This window comes from Erigeron canadensis, chromosome 9 (genome assembly GCF_010389155.1).
Source record: "Erigeron canadensis isolate Cc75 chromosome 9, C_canadensis_v1, whole genome shotgun sequence".
NCBI classification, from domain to species: Eukaryota; Viridiplantae; Streptophyta; class Magnoliopsida; order Asterales; family Asteraceae; genus Erigeron; species Erigeron canadensis.
Genome location: NC_057769.1, coordinates 35,615,598 through 35,635,465, shown reverse-complemented (window position 1 = coordinate 35,635,465; position 19,868 = coordinate 35,615,598). Strand labels below are relative to the sequence as shown.

Below are 19,868 nucleotides of genomic sequence, written 5' to 3'. Positions count from 1 at the left end.
CCCACGGTACTATTCATCATATCATGAGTTATCGATAAGTTCTTATAGATCCTTTACGTTAAGATTCCAAGGAATTGAAGTGGACATTCAAAAGATCTGTTACATTTGCAATATGGATGGATCAGGTGGATCGGGTAATGGTCAAAATGGTTAATAGGGTCATAGTGGGAGAGGGCGGGGTTTAATAGACTCAAACTACTTTTTTGGTCTAATTTATCTTTTGTTAATATATTTTACATCAAATATGATTACAAAGCGGTAATTATCAATGATAATAATGTTAACATTTTTTAACATTGATTTGGGAGTGCTTGTTGAATTAAAAAGACACTATCGAGACTTTGAATTTGCTTAACCCATTTAACCAGTGCGTTTCTAAGCTACTCTTGTAAACTTAACCCTTTTAACCCATTTGTTAATTTGTTGAAAAAATTCACTTCTAATATATGCTTTCTTTTTCTTCAGTTGGTGAAGAACATAAGTTTATGTTTCAAAGGGTAATAGTTTATTACAAAATAAAACGTTTAGGAGCAAATTTTCCAGAAAAATCTGAGAGATCAGTACTGGTCATTACACCCCTCCAAAGACAGCCTCTATCACCGTATCAACATAATTTGGATAATCCTGAAAAATGCAAATGATGATGCTGTGCGTTCTGCACAGACCGAGTTTCCAACCTGAGGCATATAAAAGTGATCTAAAGTTAATGAAGGTATTAGACTATTAGGTATATTATCATCTTGTTTGGTTTGTTTAATTTATGTATCTTAGGGGTTTAAACATTTTTTTGTCGACTCACCTTGTCATGAGTAAATTTGCTTTTTAAGTTTAAGCCCATGAAAAAAATGCAAAATGCACGTGGTAGAATAGATGTCCTTGCAGAAATGTTGACTTGACCCAAGACAAAAAGAGGTACAGTTGTCAATTGGTTGACAAAATATTATTCTTGTAATGCTTTTATATAAACACTTTGCAATTTATACTATTTTCATGGGCTTAAGCAAGAGGTTATCGTTGACTTGGTGGAGCAATGTCGTACATACAATAGACGAGTGGTACACCTTGTCGGGTTTTATCACCTATAACGCGAATCATGTTGTGTCGGGCATAAGCTTAAATGCTTAATAATAGTTTATCAATAGTTCAATACCAATTACAAACCATGGCTTTTCTGTTTCTTTTTCTTCCCACCAATTGCTAACCATGAATTTCTTTTTTCGTTTTTCTGGTTTCTCCCCTTTTCATTCTCTTCTTTTGGGAAACTTGAAAAGGATATAGTGACTTTACTAAAGAGGATCCCAAACCTCTCCGTGCCTCAATGCATTGGGTATATCTAATAGGATTAATTTTGCAATAGCTAGAGAAATGGAGGCCGGATAGTAATTTCTTGTAAATCCTATGACTTTCTAATATAGTGATGTTTTTTTTTAAATTGTAATAATCCAAAATAAGCTAAAAAGTTATAAGAATCAAAGCTTAATAGCATATATATATAAGTTAAAAGATTGAGTGAATAAGCTAACCTAAGAATTCAATACTAGAATTTGCTTTATTTTAATCTTTTATTCGATAACTAGATTAAACCCACACGTTGTGTGGGACTGACTGAAAACATAAATAAAAAATATAATATATTCATAAATTATGATATAAAAACCCGTTAGATTACAATCGATGTAAAAAATAAAATTATAATTTATAAATATATATATATATGACATACGCCAAATATGTTAAAACATGACTAATGAAACATAAATATTTATAAATCATAAAAGTCTTTTATTATGATATATATTTTTTAATATAATCTAATAAATACTTTTAAAAAATATAATATAATAAAAAAATCTTATTTGAAAAAAGATAATTATCATCGAATTAATAAAAATGTCACTTAACAAAAAACATATCTTTTTTTAATTATATATAGAGACGAATGATGAAAATTAAAAATAAAAAAAAATCTTGTTTTTACTAATTCAAGCCATACACTTTAGAGCTATAATAATATTTGTTTTTAACAATGAGACATAAATGAACTAATAGTTCAATCGAAAGGCATGTATTCTATTAAATCTTAAGACCAAAGTTTGATTCTCTACAGTTTTTTAAATCCTTTTGACTCAAAAATATAACTTTCCACGGTGTCACTATGAATGAGATGGCAAATTATATACTAGATTTTAAAACACAAAAGTCATCTAAAATTGTCACGTATGAAAAAAAATTAATGTGGCAAGTGAAAGGAAGTGCCACATAGGATCAAACATATTCTCTTTTAGTTAGATAAAGAGACTTGGCTGGGGTAATTGCCAAGATGATAGCTTAATTCATCTCAAAATTTATACACTTCAATCAAAATCATACATACAAACAAAGAATTAATAAATAAATAAAGGGTAAAGCGAAATTATAACAAACCTTGATTAATCGATGTGCAAACTTAATCTCTTTTCTTAGCAGAAGCTAGATTTGATAATTTTTCTTTATAAAATTAGAAGCTTTTGATTTGGTTATTTCGTTGCAAAACAACCAAAGAGATGCGAATCTACCATCTAGGGGTGAGTTATTTTGAGAACTTCTAAAAAACAAGAACTCAAGAACCATTTTGGGCCACAGATTCTTTTCCGTTTTCTTCCTCTTCAATTAAATAATAAAATTCACCCAAATCATTCAAAATGTTCTAACTCACAAACCGTAAATCGTTAGACGAAACAAAAAGCATGTGTAGTCTTAAAATTTCGTCCTCTTTCATTAGAGATCCAATTCGATATACTTTTGACGACTTTTTAATTTTTGTTTTCTTTTTGGTAGTTACACATAACTTACACATGTGTAGGATGAACAAAAATTATGATTCAGAATGGGCTTCGCCCTTAAGGATATTCATAAACCAAAGCTAGTGGGGGTGATAGGTCATAGAGGATGATAGGTCATAGGGTGATAGGTCATAGAGGGTGACAGGTCATAGGGGTGACCAGTGAGGGTGATCTACCTAACGGGCTCCGCCCTTAGCCGTTATTCCTCCTCCATGGACTGACGGGCTCCGTCCTTGGCTACCATGGCTCTGCCATGGATTGACGAGCTCCGCCCTTGACCTTCATTATTGTGTACATATATTCATTTACTAATATACATGTGAAAACAATTATCTTACACATGTGTAGGATGAACGCGATGGTGAAAAAAAACGAAAATTAAAAAGGCGACAAAATTATATCGAATTGTATCTCTAAAGAAAGAGGATGAAGTTTTAAGACTACCTATGCTTTTTGTTTCGTTTAACGATTTATGGTTTGTAAGATAAAACATTTTAAATGATTTTGGTGAATTTTCTTATTTAATGAAAGAGAGAAAAAATATAAGAAAATGAGTGATCCATAATTGTTCTCGTGTTCTTTTTTATTTGTAAATTCTCAAATAACCCTTCATCCTACCATCTATATAACAACTATAGTTTTAAGCAGATGTATAAACATGTTGGGCTTAAACATCTCAAGGCCCATCCTTTATTTCACCATGCAAAACAGCCAAAGAGATGCAATTATTTATGTGTATAAATAAAAGAAATATATATTCTTGTATATTATTCGACCCATTTTATATTGAACCACTATATATATGTCTTGCTATTAAGTATGACAATGAGGCGGGGATTGTTGGGGATCTCAATCCCCATCCCCATACCCGATTTTCAGTTGTAATTCCCATCCTCGTCGGGTAACTAAATTACATTTTCGTACCCATCCCCATCGGGTATTGGGGATAGCTTTTTTGAATAAACATGAATTTATCTTGATACGTAGGAGAATATGTATTTCGACATTTTCTTTCTATGTATAAACAAATATATATGTTAAGTAAATGATTAATAAAGTATAACACATAAAAATTACTACACAAAAGCATTAAACTTAAAATTGATTCTAGAATATAAATAAGAACTTAAAGTGATTCTAATAAATACAGGCCCGGTGATGAGCCAGCGCAAGCTGCGCACCAGAGCAGGGTACCATTTTTTTACTAATTTTTTGTGGGCACCAATTTTTGTTTAACCCTCCATATATATTGGCTCAGATTACAATTATAAATGTGCTACACGTTTCGCTATACTGCTACCACTTTTGAAGTGACTAAATTTCTTGTATTTTATATATAGATTAATTAATTCATTTACTTTATTATAATGTATATACAAAATACTTATATTGAAAATTAGGCAAATAGGTCTTATACAAAGCATAAATATCGCTACATTTAACTATATAAATTTAAGAACTTTGTTAAGATTGCTTTAATATGTCTATACATAAGTTTTAATACTCGTAAGATATATAAATTTTTTATATTATATGACTGACTTTATTTTTTTTTTTTTAAACAATATTTGAACATGCTTAATCATATAAGTTTATTTCTCCAAATCTAATTGCAAAAAACGTTTATCGTAACATATTATCTTTTTATTATATGATGGATTTTTTTATGTTTAGAGGTCCCAATATATATTATTGGGCAGGGCATCTAAAATCGACAGGACGGGCTTGAATAAATATATATAGTATTTTCGGGTTTGGGTATGGAGACGGGGATTTACGGTTCCCCATCCCCGTCTCCATTTCCATGGAGATTAGATTTACATCCCCGTACCCGTCTCCATCCCTGATCAACTCAGGGATTCCCCAATCAAATCGGGTGCAGATATTAGGTTGGCCCCCATCGGATACGAGTATTTTTGCCATCTCATACTCGCTATTGATGTATGTTAGTAGTGGTTGAGATATTTAAAAGGGTTATAAATTATAATTGCTTAAATCTTATTTTATTGTAACATTGCAGCTCTTTTTGGCCATCTGCTCATCTGTAAAGACACATAAAGAATTAAAAAAAAAAAAAAGAAGTCAAACTTATAAACATGCAAGGAGATGGAGGTTTAATGCTTGTTATATCTTTATCATACATTCATTCACATTCATTTGTAATTTGACCCATTATTGTCCGATCTGGCTACTTCTCAAAATATTTTACTCGTAATTCGATTATGAATCACTGAAATACCAACAACAACAATTATATATAAAAAATATGGCCTCTAACACAATTAGCGAGTTCGCTCACTTGCGAATCCCACTAGAAGAAATAGTGAAGGCCACCGATAACTTTGCTGATGACAATATTATCGGCAAAGGTGGATTCGGAAACGTTTACAAAGGGAAACTTATGAGGTATGGCAGGTTGATAGATATCTCTTGCCGGAGGTTAGATCGTAGGCATGGGCAGGGAGACGTCGAGTTCTGGACGGAGATTTCCATGCTTGGTAGCCTCAAGCATGAAAATATAATCACTATAATCGGGTATTGTGACGAGAAAAACGAGAAGATCATCATCACGTACTATTATTCCAAGGGAAGTCTCTCGATGCACCTAAGCGACGCTACGAACCTCACATGGATCCAAAGACTGAAGATATCTCTTGGTATTGTTAGGGCAATATTTTACCTCCATGAGAACATCGGAGAGAGTTATTATGTCATACATCGTAACATTAACAGCTCCACGATTTTATTAGATGATAACTGGAAACCCAAGTTATCTGGATTTGAATTTTCAATCAAACATTCAATAGATCGAAAGAACCATATTTTTTTCTGTGAAGCGATTGGGACACGAGGGTATATGGACCCAGAAATTGAAAAGACGGGAGGGGTGACACACAAGTCGGACATCTACTCGTTGGGGGTCGTTTTGTTTGAACTCTTGTGCGGCAGAAAAGCATTTGATCCAAAATTAGAAAATGATATGTTTCTAGCACCATTGGCCAAATTTCGTTATGAAAATCGTACACTGAAAGATATAATCAATCCTGATTTACGGGATCAAATGATTCGATCAGAATCAATTGTACTGTTCTCAAAAGCGGCGTATCATTGCTTACAAGAGGAGCGAGTACAACGCTCAGATGCGACCTTAGTCGGGCACCTTGTTGATCAAGCACTTCAATATTGTGAAATGAAGGTAAAACGATTGATCGATCCTTCGTTGTTTGTTTTTTGTTTTTCTCGTTATACGTCAATTTTTGTACTGTATATTAGTCTGTACTTTTATAATCAAAGTTCAAATTATAGCAACAATTAATTCATTATGTGTAGGATGATGATGATGATAATGATAGTGGTGATGGTATTGGCGGTGTTAATGGCGATGGTAACCATGACGATGGTGCTTGTGATGATGATGATGATGATGATGATGATGGCGGCGGTGGTGGCTATTATGATGATGATAACTATGATGATGATAACGATGACGATCCATTTTCAAAGGCCTTATTTGATGCGATGAGACGTGAGTCACCCTATCCGTGTAAGGTAATCTTATCTATCTATATCTATAATCCCTTATAAAGCAAAGAGTTTAAGACATTAAGCATTTTTTTATTATTCCCAAAATACCCTTAATTACTTTATTCAGCAGTCTTCACTTTTTCTTTTTTCCTAATTACATATCTTAAATCATAACCCTAAAACATACCTACTTCTTAAATCTCCGTCCTCTCTCGCTAGCTTTGGCACCACCGCTACAAATCCGTCGTTGTTAACATCACCACCCGTATCGCGCGGGCATACATCTAGTATAGGGATGTGCACGGGTCAAAACCCGGCCCGACCCGGACCGAACCGGCATGACCCGTGACCCATGATTGCAAGAAAAATGAAACCGTGACCCGGCCCGTTAACCTCCCAGGCGGGTCGGTTCGGGCCCGGGTTTAACCGGGTCGGGCTCGGTTTTAAAGTCTTGACCCGAAAATCGTTTGTGAGCTTGAATGTTTCATGTAAACATGTACTAACAGAGATGAAAATGATCTTGAAGATGATTTTGGCTGAAAATGAACATGTTTTTGTGTGTGTTTGTGTGTGGTGGGAGTTTTTTTTTTCTTTAAAAGGGGTGTGGTGGGATGTTGAAGATGACTTTGTATGTGTAGGTGTACATAAATAATCCCACCAATGAGACTCATTAGGCTTCACGTGACTTGAAAAATAAACTCTTTGTGTGAGTTCCAAAGATTCAATTTTAAAGTTAGATAAATCAAGGAATTTTTCTAAATAAAATAATAATATAATGGACCCATGTTTGTATTTTCCAGTTGTTATCCAACAAAACAATATATATTGACTATTGATTTAACCTTTCATCACATGTCTAGCACTTTTCTTTTGCATATATAGATACATACACACGGTGTAAATATATTACTCTTACTTTTCAACCCTCACTTCAAAACTCAAAAACTAAAAGCAGACTTATGGTTTTCTATTTTCCAATAAAGTAGTACAAAGTTTGATGGCATATGGTACTACAAAAACTAGCTGGTGATGTTGAATTGGGTTGAACAACAAAAGGCCAATATCTCCTACATAGAGCCACAAAGTTTGAAGCCAGACGCCCAGACGAACTGAAGATTAGAAGCTTGTTTTTTTTAGCACGTATACATCCCTACTTTATCATATGCTTTCGGGTTTTTACGGGTTTGCCGGGTTTCACCGGGTTTGAACCGGCCCGACCAGAAAACCGAAAATCCACTAAAACCTGAACCGTGACCCGGCCCGTTAGGAATTCGGGCGGATCGGTTCGGGTCGGGTACGGTCGGGTCTATGACGGGTCGCAGGCTTCGGGTCTTTTGTTCATCCCTAATCTAGTATACTAAAAACTAATATGAAAGTCTTAATGTATAATGAACAACAACTTTTACCAACTTTCGATTTTACCCTACAAAGTTACCCTCTAGAGTTTATATATATACTTTTTAAATTTTTGCTTTTTATCAAAGTTTCTGTTTTCAACACCAAACTTTTAGTTTCCAATGTTTATATCAAATACGAGTAACTTTCATATATCTATGATTTTACCTTTAAATATTTGGTTTTTAATCATTTTCTTCCGTTTTATTTTATATGACACTTTTTAATACAATAATAATTTTCATCAACGTACGTTAATTTTTATATGCATGTAGCATTTAAAGCAAAACAGTATATTACATCACCGTCGTTGAAATGTAATTATTTGCATTAATATAGTTATATACTGTTTTCTTCAATGTTTTATACATTTTCTTATCCTTATACGTGATTGTTATTATTATTGCTTTTTTAAATATAAGTTCGAATATTTGTCAAAAATTTATTTATATCACACTAATACTAATTATATTATTTGTATCTAAAACTTTGTTGTGTTAAAAACATATATTTCGCAAATGACCAGTTATTAACTAAATTATATTTGTTTTTAATTTTAATTATTATTTTAAATTAAATCACCTCTCTATACTACTAACATAAAACCTATGCAAAGCTATTATATATTTTCATTATCTATGTTTAATAATTGTTCATACTTCATATTACTGAGAAACGTTCATTTACTTTTTATTAATTAATGGCGAATTAGGTATTTTTTTTAAAAGGCAAAGAAATATATTTAAAAAAAAAATGGGTACAAACAAGTCGCTAGGTAGTCTGAAGAATTAATACAAAGGATATACAAAAGGGAAAGCTACAACTTATACACCCTATTAATCCGGATCTTAACTACGGGTAGCTAAAATGGATGAAAAAACCTCCAGTAAAAATCGTGTAACTAGTTTGACCTTAACTCGTTTTTTGATAGTGTCCCGTTCGGACTCAGACCAACTTGAATCCCCATGGTAACTACAGACCCAAAATAAAACATCCACAACTAAACAACTATTACAAGATTACAATAACAAATGACCAAATGATAGAATCTTTGACCGTAGCAATAAACATGATTATATCTTGAATTCCCTCCATCTTTCCCATGTTAGGTCTGTAAGTTTTGCTCTATTATAATTTGTAATCCAATGGCGAATTAGTTAATGACTTAAAAGATTTCTACCGTTGGGCAGTGTCCACGCGTACGTGGTGAGGGGGAATCCTTCGTTCTACTGCAACCAATGCCAACCCCCTTATGATTGTTCATGAATAAAAAAACATTTTCTATTCGGTTTAATTAGATTGTCATTCTACTCCTCTAAACTACATATATGCAATACTCTTTCTCCCACTTACCATATTGCTACTGCAGGTAAATGGCTTTGGCCACTTAAGAATTCCCCTCACAGAGATGCTTTGGGTTTTACTTATGGCTACGCCAATTGATTCACCAGAGAACTCTTCGTTCGATGAAAGTATGTCAGTGTGTGAATATGTAGCGGAAGTACTCGAATGTTTTGATAGAGAAAGTATGATGTCCGTTGAAGAGATGAATAAAGGTGAAATACCGAAGAGATGTTACAAAGTAAATATAAAACAATACAAGACTAAAGAACATATGTTCAATAAAGAAATTGAAATTCTTAGTAGTTGTAAACATCGCAACATAGAATCGCTTCTTGGATTCTGTGACGAAACTCCTGATATGATACTTGTTTTTGATTTCTTCCCTTCTTCTCCACTTTCTGATCAGTTGGAAGGACTACTTCTCACATGGGAAAAACGTCTGAAAGTGTGCCTTGAGATTGCACACGGAATAAATTACATTCATAATGAGATGGAGGACCAAAAGATGATAATACACCGTGCCATTTGTAGTGACAACATTTTGTTAGGAGACAATGAGGAGGTGAAGATTACTGGATTTCGAGAATCATTAATGTTCCTACCTCTGAATCAAGCTGACGACACTCTGTATATTGAGAATACAAATCCAAAGTTCAATCCTTACTTGGATCCACAATACGTCAAGACTGGCAAACTGAAAAGAGAGTCAGATGTATATAGTTTTGGAGCAGTTTTGTTTGAAATCTTATGTGGGAAGTCTGCCTATAAGTTAACTTGTGTTAAGGATGGCCAAGAACATGAACTGTTGTCCCAGGTGGTACGACAATGGCTCGATGCAGGAATAATAAAGAAAAAGATAGCTTCTGTAATTATGGGAGAAAATGGAGAAAACAAATTTTATCTAAATAAAGGTCCCAACGAAGATTCTTTGAATGCATTTTTAAAAATAGCACATTGGTGTTTGGCAGAAACGCAAAATGAACGTCCAACAATGAAAGTCGTCATCAAAGAACTTGAAAAAGCATTATCATATCAGGTAAATCATTATCTTGAATCAATCATATAACTTCCTATCTAGAGGAAATAACTACCAACTTTCTCATAATATACAGGAAAACAATAAGGATAACTTCCGAATGTCGTTTGAGGAAATAAAATTGGCCACACATGACTTCAGTCCTCACAAACTCATTGGGGGAGGAGGTTTTGGGGGGGTATACAAAGGCAAAGTTGCGCATAGACATGATAATGGGCATTATACCATTGTCGCAAAACGGTTAGATACAAGTCATGGTCAAGGGGAGAAACAATATTATAATGAGCTACAAATACTCTCCGAGTATAAGCATGACAATGTCATCGGTCTTGTAGGCTACAGCAACGAAACTAACGAAAAAATCATTGTTTATGAACATGCATGTAAAGGAAGCCTTGACAAGTATTTGAATGATGTTAGTCTTACATGGAGGAATCGACTTAAGATATGCATTGATTTTGCAACTGGGTTGGATTTTCTTCATGAAGGCGGTCATGGAAAAGAGGTTGTGATACATAGGGATATCAAAGCTGCTAACATTTTGTTGTTTGATGATTGGAAGACAAAAATTGGTGACTTTGGACTTTCTATTATAAGCACGGTAAATAAGGAAGCAGACTATGTCATTGATCATGCTTGTGGCACAAAGGGCTACTTGGACCCATTGTACTTAAAATCAGGTTTCTTAACCACGGAATCCGACATTTATTCATTTGGTGTGGTTTTGTTTGAGATCTTATGTGGGAGATCAACATTTGAGATTCACAAATATGAGGGCCAGTTTCTAGCCAAGTTCATTAAACATAAATTTGAAAAAGGAAAACAAGATGAAATGGTATCTGAGTCTATAAAGGAAGAAATCACGCCAAGATCATTGACTACATTCCAAGAGATCGCCTACAAGTGTTTAGACGATGACAGGGAAAAACGGCCAACGGCAAGAGAAGTTTTAACAGAACTAAAAAAGGCATTGGAATTTCAAGTAAGTTGTGATACTCAAACATTTTTTTGTTATTGTTCATGTATATCTTTATCTCACAAGTAGAAAAAGGTCAAATCTCAAAATGAATAGATTCTCAACTTATATGTTTTTGTTTCTCTAAACCAATTGATTTATACACAGGAAGATACAAACATAGGAGCAGAAACGAGCTAATTACAAAAAGAGAAGAAATGTTTCTGGATGTCACCAAGACAACAACTCTCGATAACTACTAAGTTTAACAAGCATAACGTTCATGGGAGTGTAATGTAATTTTCCTAAATGTTTTAAATCATGTACTTTTTCTTTTGGTTCAATTGGGTAATTGTAATCTTAGTTTTGTAGAACCCATGATATTTCTGTTTACATGATTTTCAAGAAGTTTCGGTTAACAATTTAACAATCCAATGTTAAGCTTATTGAAAAGACTTTTAAGCAATTTCTTGACTCGTTTTGCGGGTTAAGTTGTTGAAACATGGAAACAGTTGTCAGGAACTGTGGGGATTATGTTCATTTGAAAGTAGCTAAGAGTAGAAATTTACATACGTGACATGATTAAAATAGTGTACCAGACGCAACATTGAAAGCAGAAGCAAGCTAGACTAACTACTGCCTCATTTCAAAGGGAACAAAAGAAGCAACAATTAGTGGCTGGAACTAGTGAGCATGAGGTTCGTATAGCCTTCTGGCTATTAAGTGTCACATACATAGCTTTGTCTGTTTGCCTTGAACTTCTATGGTAATTGGTTACCATTTTTTTAATTAGATTTGAAGATATAATGGTACGTATGTTGTGATTTGCATTTCGAGAAACGTTTCTTTTGTAAATTACTCTTTATTTAATCGATATCTAATTAAAAAAGGAAAACATATACAGGTACATCCTTATGATGCGTCTGCCCAAAGAACGCCTGTCAAGTCAATTAGTTATAAGGAGACCTATATTAAGGCTATAACTGAAGATCCAGATGGTAATATCTTATACATTGGGAATGCAGTTGGTAATCTGGGATTGATGGCCATAGGTGCATAGTTTTTTGAATATTTGACCTGTGTTGATGCAAGATTTGAATATTTTTCCTTATTTGTTGATTGGTATGCCTAGGGAGATCGTCATCTTTTAATGGGAAATGTTGCGGAAGCATCACATCAATTGCCAGACATTCATGCCTTCTGCTTATAGTAGTTTGTGGTCAGTGTTTTTTTCAAGTGCTCATACCTATGAATAGAGTATTACCTCTGGATTAACATCTTTAGGTATGAGCACTTGAAAAAACCACTGGCGACAAACTGCTATAATCGGAAGACATGAATGTCTGGCTATTGTACTGATACTTCCGATACCCTTTCCCATTAAAATTTGTCGATCTCCCTAGGCATTCCAATCAGAATATAAAGCATAATTATCAAATCTTGCATCAATATATGCTAAATATTGAAAAAATTATGCACATACCAGATCACCAACTACATTCCCAGTGTATATGGCATTACCATCTCGATCTTCACGTAATGCCTTAATAGAGGTCTCCTCATAACTAATTATAAAGGACTTAAAAGGTGTTCTCTCGGCAGACACATCATAATATGCATTTTAGACACATCATAAAACCAATCAGATGTTTTCGAGCTTGCTTCTGCTCTCCATGTTTGCTTCTATTTCTGCATATCCCAGACATTATTTGGCACTCTTTTCGTGGGATGTACAAGAATGTAGTGAGCTTAACACTAACGAAATTACTAAGATAAGTGAAGATTTGAATGTCAAGAGGGAAGGGAATAAGAGCTGTGATGATGGAAAAGATAGAGAAACAGGCATTAGAGTTAAGAGGCCAAGAGTTGGATATGCTAGAGTTTTGATAGGCAAAAGTATATTCGAGCTTGCTTCTGATCTCCATGTTTGCTTCTGTTGCTGCATATCCCAGACTTTAATTGGCAGTCCTTTCTGGGACGTACAAGAATGTAGTGAGCTTAACACTAATGAAATAAATAAGATATATAAAGATTGGAATGTCAATATTGAAGGGAATAAGAGATGTGATGGAATAAGGAGGGAAAGGGGTATTAGAGTTGAAGAGTCCAAGAGTTGGGTATGCTAAAGTTTTGATAGAAATGGAGAAGGATTGCAGGACAAAACAGAGCTGTTGTATAAAGATGCAATGCAGAATACCAAAAGAAGAAAGTTCGTAAATGTGTAGTAGTTTTGAGATTGAAGACATGTGCACTAGTAGATTCAATAACTAAAGAATAATCAGTGCTCTTTTTAAGAATTTGGATAATGCAATTAAAGTGTTTCTTATGCTTGATTTTTTAATGGCGTTTGTTTTTACTTACCTATGACGGAAAGGATCTCAAAGGAGGCACTCGTGCATTTTTACAAACTAGGGTTAGTGTCCACGGTTAAACGGTAATGATAATACAAAACAGTGGGGAGAAATTGATATGCGTGTATGTAAATAGGAAGGGAAGAAAGAAGTTACCGTGTGTTAGATCATGTAGGGTGTTTGTCTAATTGTGTTTAGAGATATACAATTATAATTAATGTGTGAATAATGAACAATATGAGAATATTGAAAAAAGTGCTTAAATTACCTTAAATAGAAATTCAATATGTTTTATAAGAGTTTATAGAAGTGTTTTTAAAACGACTTAAAAAGTATATATTTTAACATTTAAATTATATATTATGTTTTTGGTTTATATAGTTTAATTAGTTTACATATCATACATAATTTATATATTTAACTTAGTTTATATATTATATATTATATCTATTTTATATAGTTTAATTAGTTTATATATAACACATAGTTTCTTTACTTAACAGGGTTGCTTGGTTAGATGTATTTAGAGGTGAGGAATGGTAATGATAATAAAATACTATGCTTGGAGAGCTTGGTTGAAAAAAAAAAGTTAATCAATACCAAAAGTGGGAAGTATGCCATTATAGAGTAATTTGGGGTAATCAAATCTATTACCCGGTTTTTAATTTCTCTCCACTTAGGGGGGAGGGAATGGTACCCAACTAGTCAAATTTACATGATCTCTATTTCAATCAAAACCTTCCAACTCATAACTACTCAATTTTACCCAATTCTTACCCAAATCATAGGCAATACATACCCAATTTACTAAACTTACCCAATTTCATTTTCTTTTTCAACTTATTTTATTACACCAATAATTTAACTAAACATTTTATTAAAAACTTCATAAAACATTACATGACACTAAAAACAAAAATTTGAATTATTGGTACACGCAAACCACAATGGAACAACGGCTCCAGAATCTTCATGCTAATGGCGGACTTGGTTGACCATATATAGTTGACCACACCACATGATTTTGAGCCCCCGCCGATCCGCTTGCAAACTTGAATGAGTACATTAGTGATGAAAAAGATTAGTTTAGTGTGTTTTTTTATTTAAGGATAATTAGTTTTAAAGGTACCATACTTGACAAATTTTCCGATTATATGTATAAACCAAAATCTCTCTCTAATATAAGACAACTGTGTGTGAATTCGACCTATTTCGGTCATCAAAACCATCATCCGGTTTTGTTTGACCAGCTTTGTGCGTTTTTTTGTTTGACCGTTGAATTTCTTTACCATGTCACCTTGCATACGAAGCCAAAATTTTTACAAATATAAATTTATACCTATAATAGAGATTTAAGATGCTTGTGGGATTTTTGTAGATGTGGGAAAATGGTTGATGAGCGTCCATTTTGTGATAAAAACCCCTAATGAAAGGCTTCATTTCTATGCTTAAATGAGTTATTATTCCAAAACTATTGGTACTTAATGAATGATGTGTTTATGCAGATTCACGGAAGATGCGAGAGAGGGTAAATGACATCAAGTGACTCAAGAAGGAAGCCTATAAAGTTACAAGACACAAAGAAATAATCCGGAAGCTAAACGAAGACGCACGAAGAAGAACAGCAGCCACCAGCGCCGCTGGCTACCTTGTCAGCGCCGCTCTCATATTACTAGCGCCGCTAGCCCAAGAGAGCCCAGGACCAGTGCCGCTGTTCAGCCCACCAACGCCGCTGGTCGACCAAGATCAGAAACCGACTTTTGCATCTATTTAAGTCGAACTAACCCTCAAAACCCTAAGAGAGAGCCGATTCAATAGCCTTAGCCGCCCAGCAACAACCCTAGATCGACTTTGTAGATTCCAAAGAGGTTTTGGAGCTTCTAACACCTTCCGATCTTCACTCTTGGTCTATATCTTTAATCTTTTATTTACTTTTATTATCAAACAATGTCTTTCATCTTTTCAGACTTTGTTATTCCTTTAATAATGCTAGGCTAGTAGGTTGAATACTTGTTTGTATTGATGTGATCATGTACACGCTTATTGTTTTACTATGTTTGTTTAGATTCTGTTGGAGTGTGTTTTACTGTTTATCGTAGATCCATGTTTAATAGTAATTCATGTTGCTGTTGGTTTTATATCTAAACATATTAGTTTAATTCTCATGGTTGTCTATGATCATACACTAGGACTAATATGTTAGGACAGAAAACGACTAGTCAGTCTATAACTTAAGGTAAAAAGTGATTCACTTGTAACCGAGGGATCCAAAACCATAGTAACTAGAATGAATTGAACATGAAGCTTAACCAGACGCGATCCTTTGACTTGTAACCGAGCACTGTGGTCACCGGAGGGAATTACATCTGGTCATGGCTTAAGAGCCGGGTAACTAAAAGATGAATTAGTAACACAAACTTTAGGTCACTAGTGCTTAAACAATGAATCTAGCGAGAATTTGTTTATAGGGTAGTGTGAGTCTAGCGACAGCACTACTAATTAGGCAAAGTGAATCTAACGAGAATCTGAGCCGTGATGAAGTTTCCAATAGACTAGAAAACCAGTAGGATAGTATTTGGTCATACCATGAGATCGGAGATGCCAAACAAGTATTTTAATTTAATTACTGTTATTTGCTTTTTCAAAATATTTTCAGATTAGCCTCTCGATGAAAAGCGGTTGCGGCTATTTTAATTTACTGTCAAGTATTAGTTTATTAGGAGTTCGTGACAAACCCCCAAAACAAACTAGAATTACACATACTACTAGATTTGTAAAGCAATGCATCCCTGCGAACGATCCTGTAACTTACCACTAGGTTATATTACACTGACCGGATTCTCTGCTCGTTACGTGTGTTTAGGTTAGATAGCTACTTGTACAACATAAATTTAAAGACAAGAAAAAAAAACACACATCAATGGTCATGGATCTGGCTATTCATCTGGAAATGCATTTTCTTGTTTGGTCAAAACATGAATTACAAAGAAGATAAAGATGTATACGTAGCACCTTAACTTGGTCAAAACCACTAACACATTAGCTAAAACCGTAATATGTGGACGAAGACACTAAGTTAGTATCAATTTACACCGTTTAGTATTATATAAGAAGAAGATTTTGGTTTGTACCTGACATAGAAAAATTTTTAATGTATGGTACCTTTAAAACTAAATTAGCCCTTTTAATTATTAGTATTTGGTGTGTAATTTGTATTTTTTTTTAAAATTTTATGTAAAAATAGTATGTTGATTATTAAGGTTAAAAAAATAAATGTAAATGATAATATAAATCTTGATTTAAGAGAAAAAAACAAAATATAAAACCAAAAAAAAGAGATTTGGGGTTTTCCAATATCCCCCGCTCCATTGGGAAAGCCCCATGTTGAATGAAAGTCCATATGTCAAAAGGAGGGAAGATTGGGGAGTTCTCATAATCTGTCACTCCTTATAGTCTAAAATATAAGCGGAGGACTCATGTAAACATCAACTTTAAAAAAGAAAATAAAAGGAATAAAAGAGTCATGTGAACATAAACAACAACAATGATCTTGTGAACAAAAAACACCCATAAAACCACATTTTAAAATAGCCTAAAAAAACCATTTTTCTCAAACAGTTTTCAGAATTTCCTCTTTTATTACTTATAGGAATAGAAATTATTTTGTAAAGAAAAAAAATATTTTGTATAGTTTTTTTTTTTAATAGCAAATATTACAATTATATTATATCCTAAATAAATCTTAAATTACCTCATTGTCAAAGATTGAACCTTGGTCTTTTACATCAAGAGGCAAGCAATGTTTTAAATACCGGTAAATACCAGCCGGTATTACCAGTACCGGAGACAACACCGGTATTTTAAGTCCAGTATTTTTTCGGTATTTAGACTATTCAATACCGGCCGGTATTCCCGGTATTTTCCGGTATAATACCGGTATTTCCGGTATTTTCAAAAAATAAATTTTGATTTTTTTAAAAGGTTATTTTTATGATACTTTAATGTTATTTTTTGTTATTTGTGAACTTTAAAACTTATATTTTATTATAAAATACATACTAGGTATTATTTTTGAGTGAATTATAATTGTATTTTGACTATTTTTGTTAAATTGTAATAAATTTTGTAGGATTTTTACACATAAAAATATAATAAATTAAAAATAGTCGTATCGGCCGGTATTTCCGGTAATACCGATAATACTGGTAATATCGGGAAATTTTTCACGCCGGTATGACTAAAATACCGGTTTTTAAAATATTGGAGGCAAGGCCTCTACCACCCCACTAAAGTGGTGATGGCAAAAAATATATTGTATAGTAATTTATTTTTTTTTTAGTCTAAATGATCACATTTTATAGCTTAATAGTGACATGTTCTTTTGAATGATTCTTAATTATAATCATATAATATGACTCGATAATCACACGTTGAGCCCCCAAAAGTAAAAGGAGCGAAGATTTGGGACTTAATAAACTTTCCAAACTAAGTATCATTTTGGATGAATGATTAAATTTTCAATGAGTGAAGATTATTACGAAAGATTTTAACCTTGAACGGAATGGCGGAGGGAGATCTTGCAATATGGTAAGTGTAGAACGGAAGAAAGTTTACAATCATATATAAATAGGAGGGGTAAATGGAGGGATATGAATGAGTTAGGTGAGTGGGTAGTTGTGAAATTTTATCTATCATTATCATTATTTTATTTTTTTTATTATTATTTTTTTTTTTCATTTAAGTTTAATTTAGCCAGCAAGTTCATACATATTTGATATTTCTACCGAGGTTAGATCGTAGAGACATTGAGTTTTTGAGGGAAATTATGTGATGTCTAATTAACTCAATTATATATGAAAATCGAGAATTTACATCATTTGTATACTTCTGTTTTGTGATAACCATTAGAATTTAGAATTACATTTTATGTACCTTATGGAAAAAACTAAATGTGGATAAAGTTTGTTTATCATATTAGCCTTTTTATTAATATATATGTGTGTGCAGTGTGTGTGCTGATACTTGGTTGCTAAAAGCTAAAACAAAACAAATGAAACTTTTACTTTGGCCCTTCTTGGCTTATTCAGAAACTTCGTTGATCAAATAATAATTTTGTAATATGTGTGCTGGCCCAAATAGTGATAACGTTTATTTTTTTCACATAAAATTTGTTATATTTCTTCGGAGTGATTAGTTAGCATATGTGAGCTTTCAATTGTTAGCGGATTACATGGTATTGTTTAAGAAATAATTTTTTATGGTACGTGTGTAAAGACGTAAAGTTATATGATTTTTAAGAAGAGTTGGTTATCAGTTTAATATTTATGAAAGAATATAATGATCCAGCTATAAGATTTTAAATAAATTAAAATTGTAAAACTGATAAATAGTAGATTTAAAAGGTACCTTAATGTGTTTCGTTTTATCTACAGTACATCAAGTTTTGTCTAAGGTCGTATTCGGTTTGTTATAATGAAACTTGTATGAAATGATCTTAGAAAATATTATGTTTTCTTATGAAAAACAAAGATCATCTAAAAAATTTGAACTTAAAAGCCCATGTAGTTGATGATCCATTTGGAGCATATGGAGAGCACGCAGTGCAGCAACTTTTAAACAGGTAATCGAAAGTTATGATGCACTGAAACTCCAAACAGGTAGGCGTACCCGTTTCGGAAACTCCATGGAAATGTTTCCGCATACGAAACACGTATGAAACGTCTCCTTGAATTTTCTATAGATACCGAAACGTTTATTTGAAATTTTCATACTGTTTCCAACTAATATCAAGGTTTTAATGAGTTTTTTCAATTTCCCAAACGCAAAACAGACTATATTATATACAATTTGATCAACATTAAATTTTTTCTATTCCAAAACCAATTATTAAACACTAAACATTCAATGAGTGATCACTAATCAAACATATATTATACAGTTATACATATACAATTACATATAATCTCTTAAGTTTCAAGTCTCTCTCTATAAAAAAATCAATATAATTTATATTTGTATATTTTTGTATTGTCGTACCCGTATCCTGAATTTTTTAGTGTTGCCGTTCCCCGTTCCCGTACACCTTTGCCATACCCGTTTCGGTGCTATATAGGTCGAAAGTTACGGAGGAGATAAAAGCGCTCAGCTACTTATGGGTCAAACATCGTTCAAAGAGTAATATCTTAATATCTTAACGTGGGACAAGTGGAAATCTTTTAATCTTAATTGTATGGGGTAGTTTTTAATTTTCTTACCTTGATGTAGTTCCATTTGGTGTAATGTTTCCAGTAACTTACTGGGTTATGAAATAAAAAGTTTGAGTTGGTCTATTCAAAAAAAACTTTAATGTACTATGTTATTTTAACCATTTAGATCTACAACTCCTATGAAAACAGATCAACAATTGCATTCTCCTATGAATTAACCTCCGAAGCTGAAAA

General features: G+C 33.1%; 1 protein-coding gene across 1 annotated transcript; it reads left to right on the top strand.

Moving 5' to 3' along the window:
* Positions 1-5,088: 5,088 nt before the first annotated feature.
* On the top strand, positions 5,089-11,504 carry LOC122583708. The gene is made up of 5 exons (XM_043756085.1): positions 5,089-6,018; positions 6,153-6,207; positions 9,041-10,122; positions 10,199-11,104; positions 11,246-11,504. Exons 1-5 carry the CDS (start codon positions 5,089-5,091, stop codon positions 11,276-11,278), a joined length of 3,006 nt encoding a protein of 1,001 aa, XP_043612020.1. The 3' UTR covers positions 11,279-11,504.
* Positions 11,505-19,868: the final 8,364 nt, after the last annotated feature.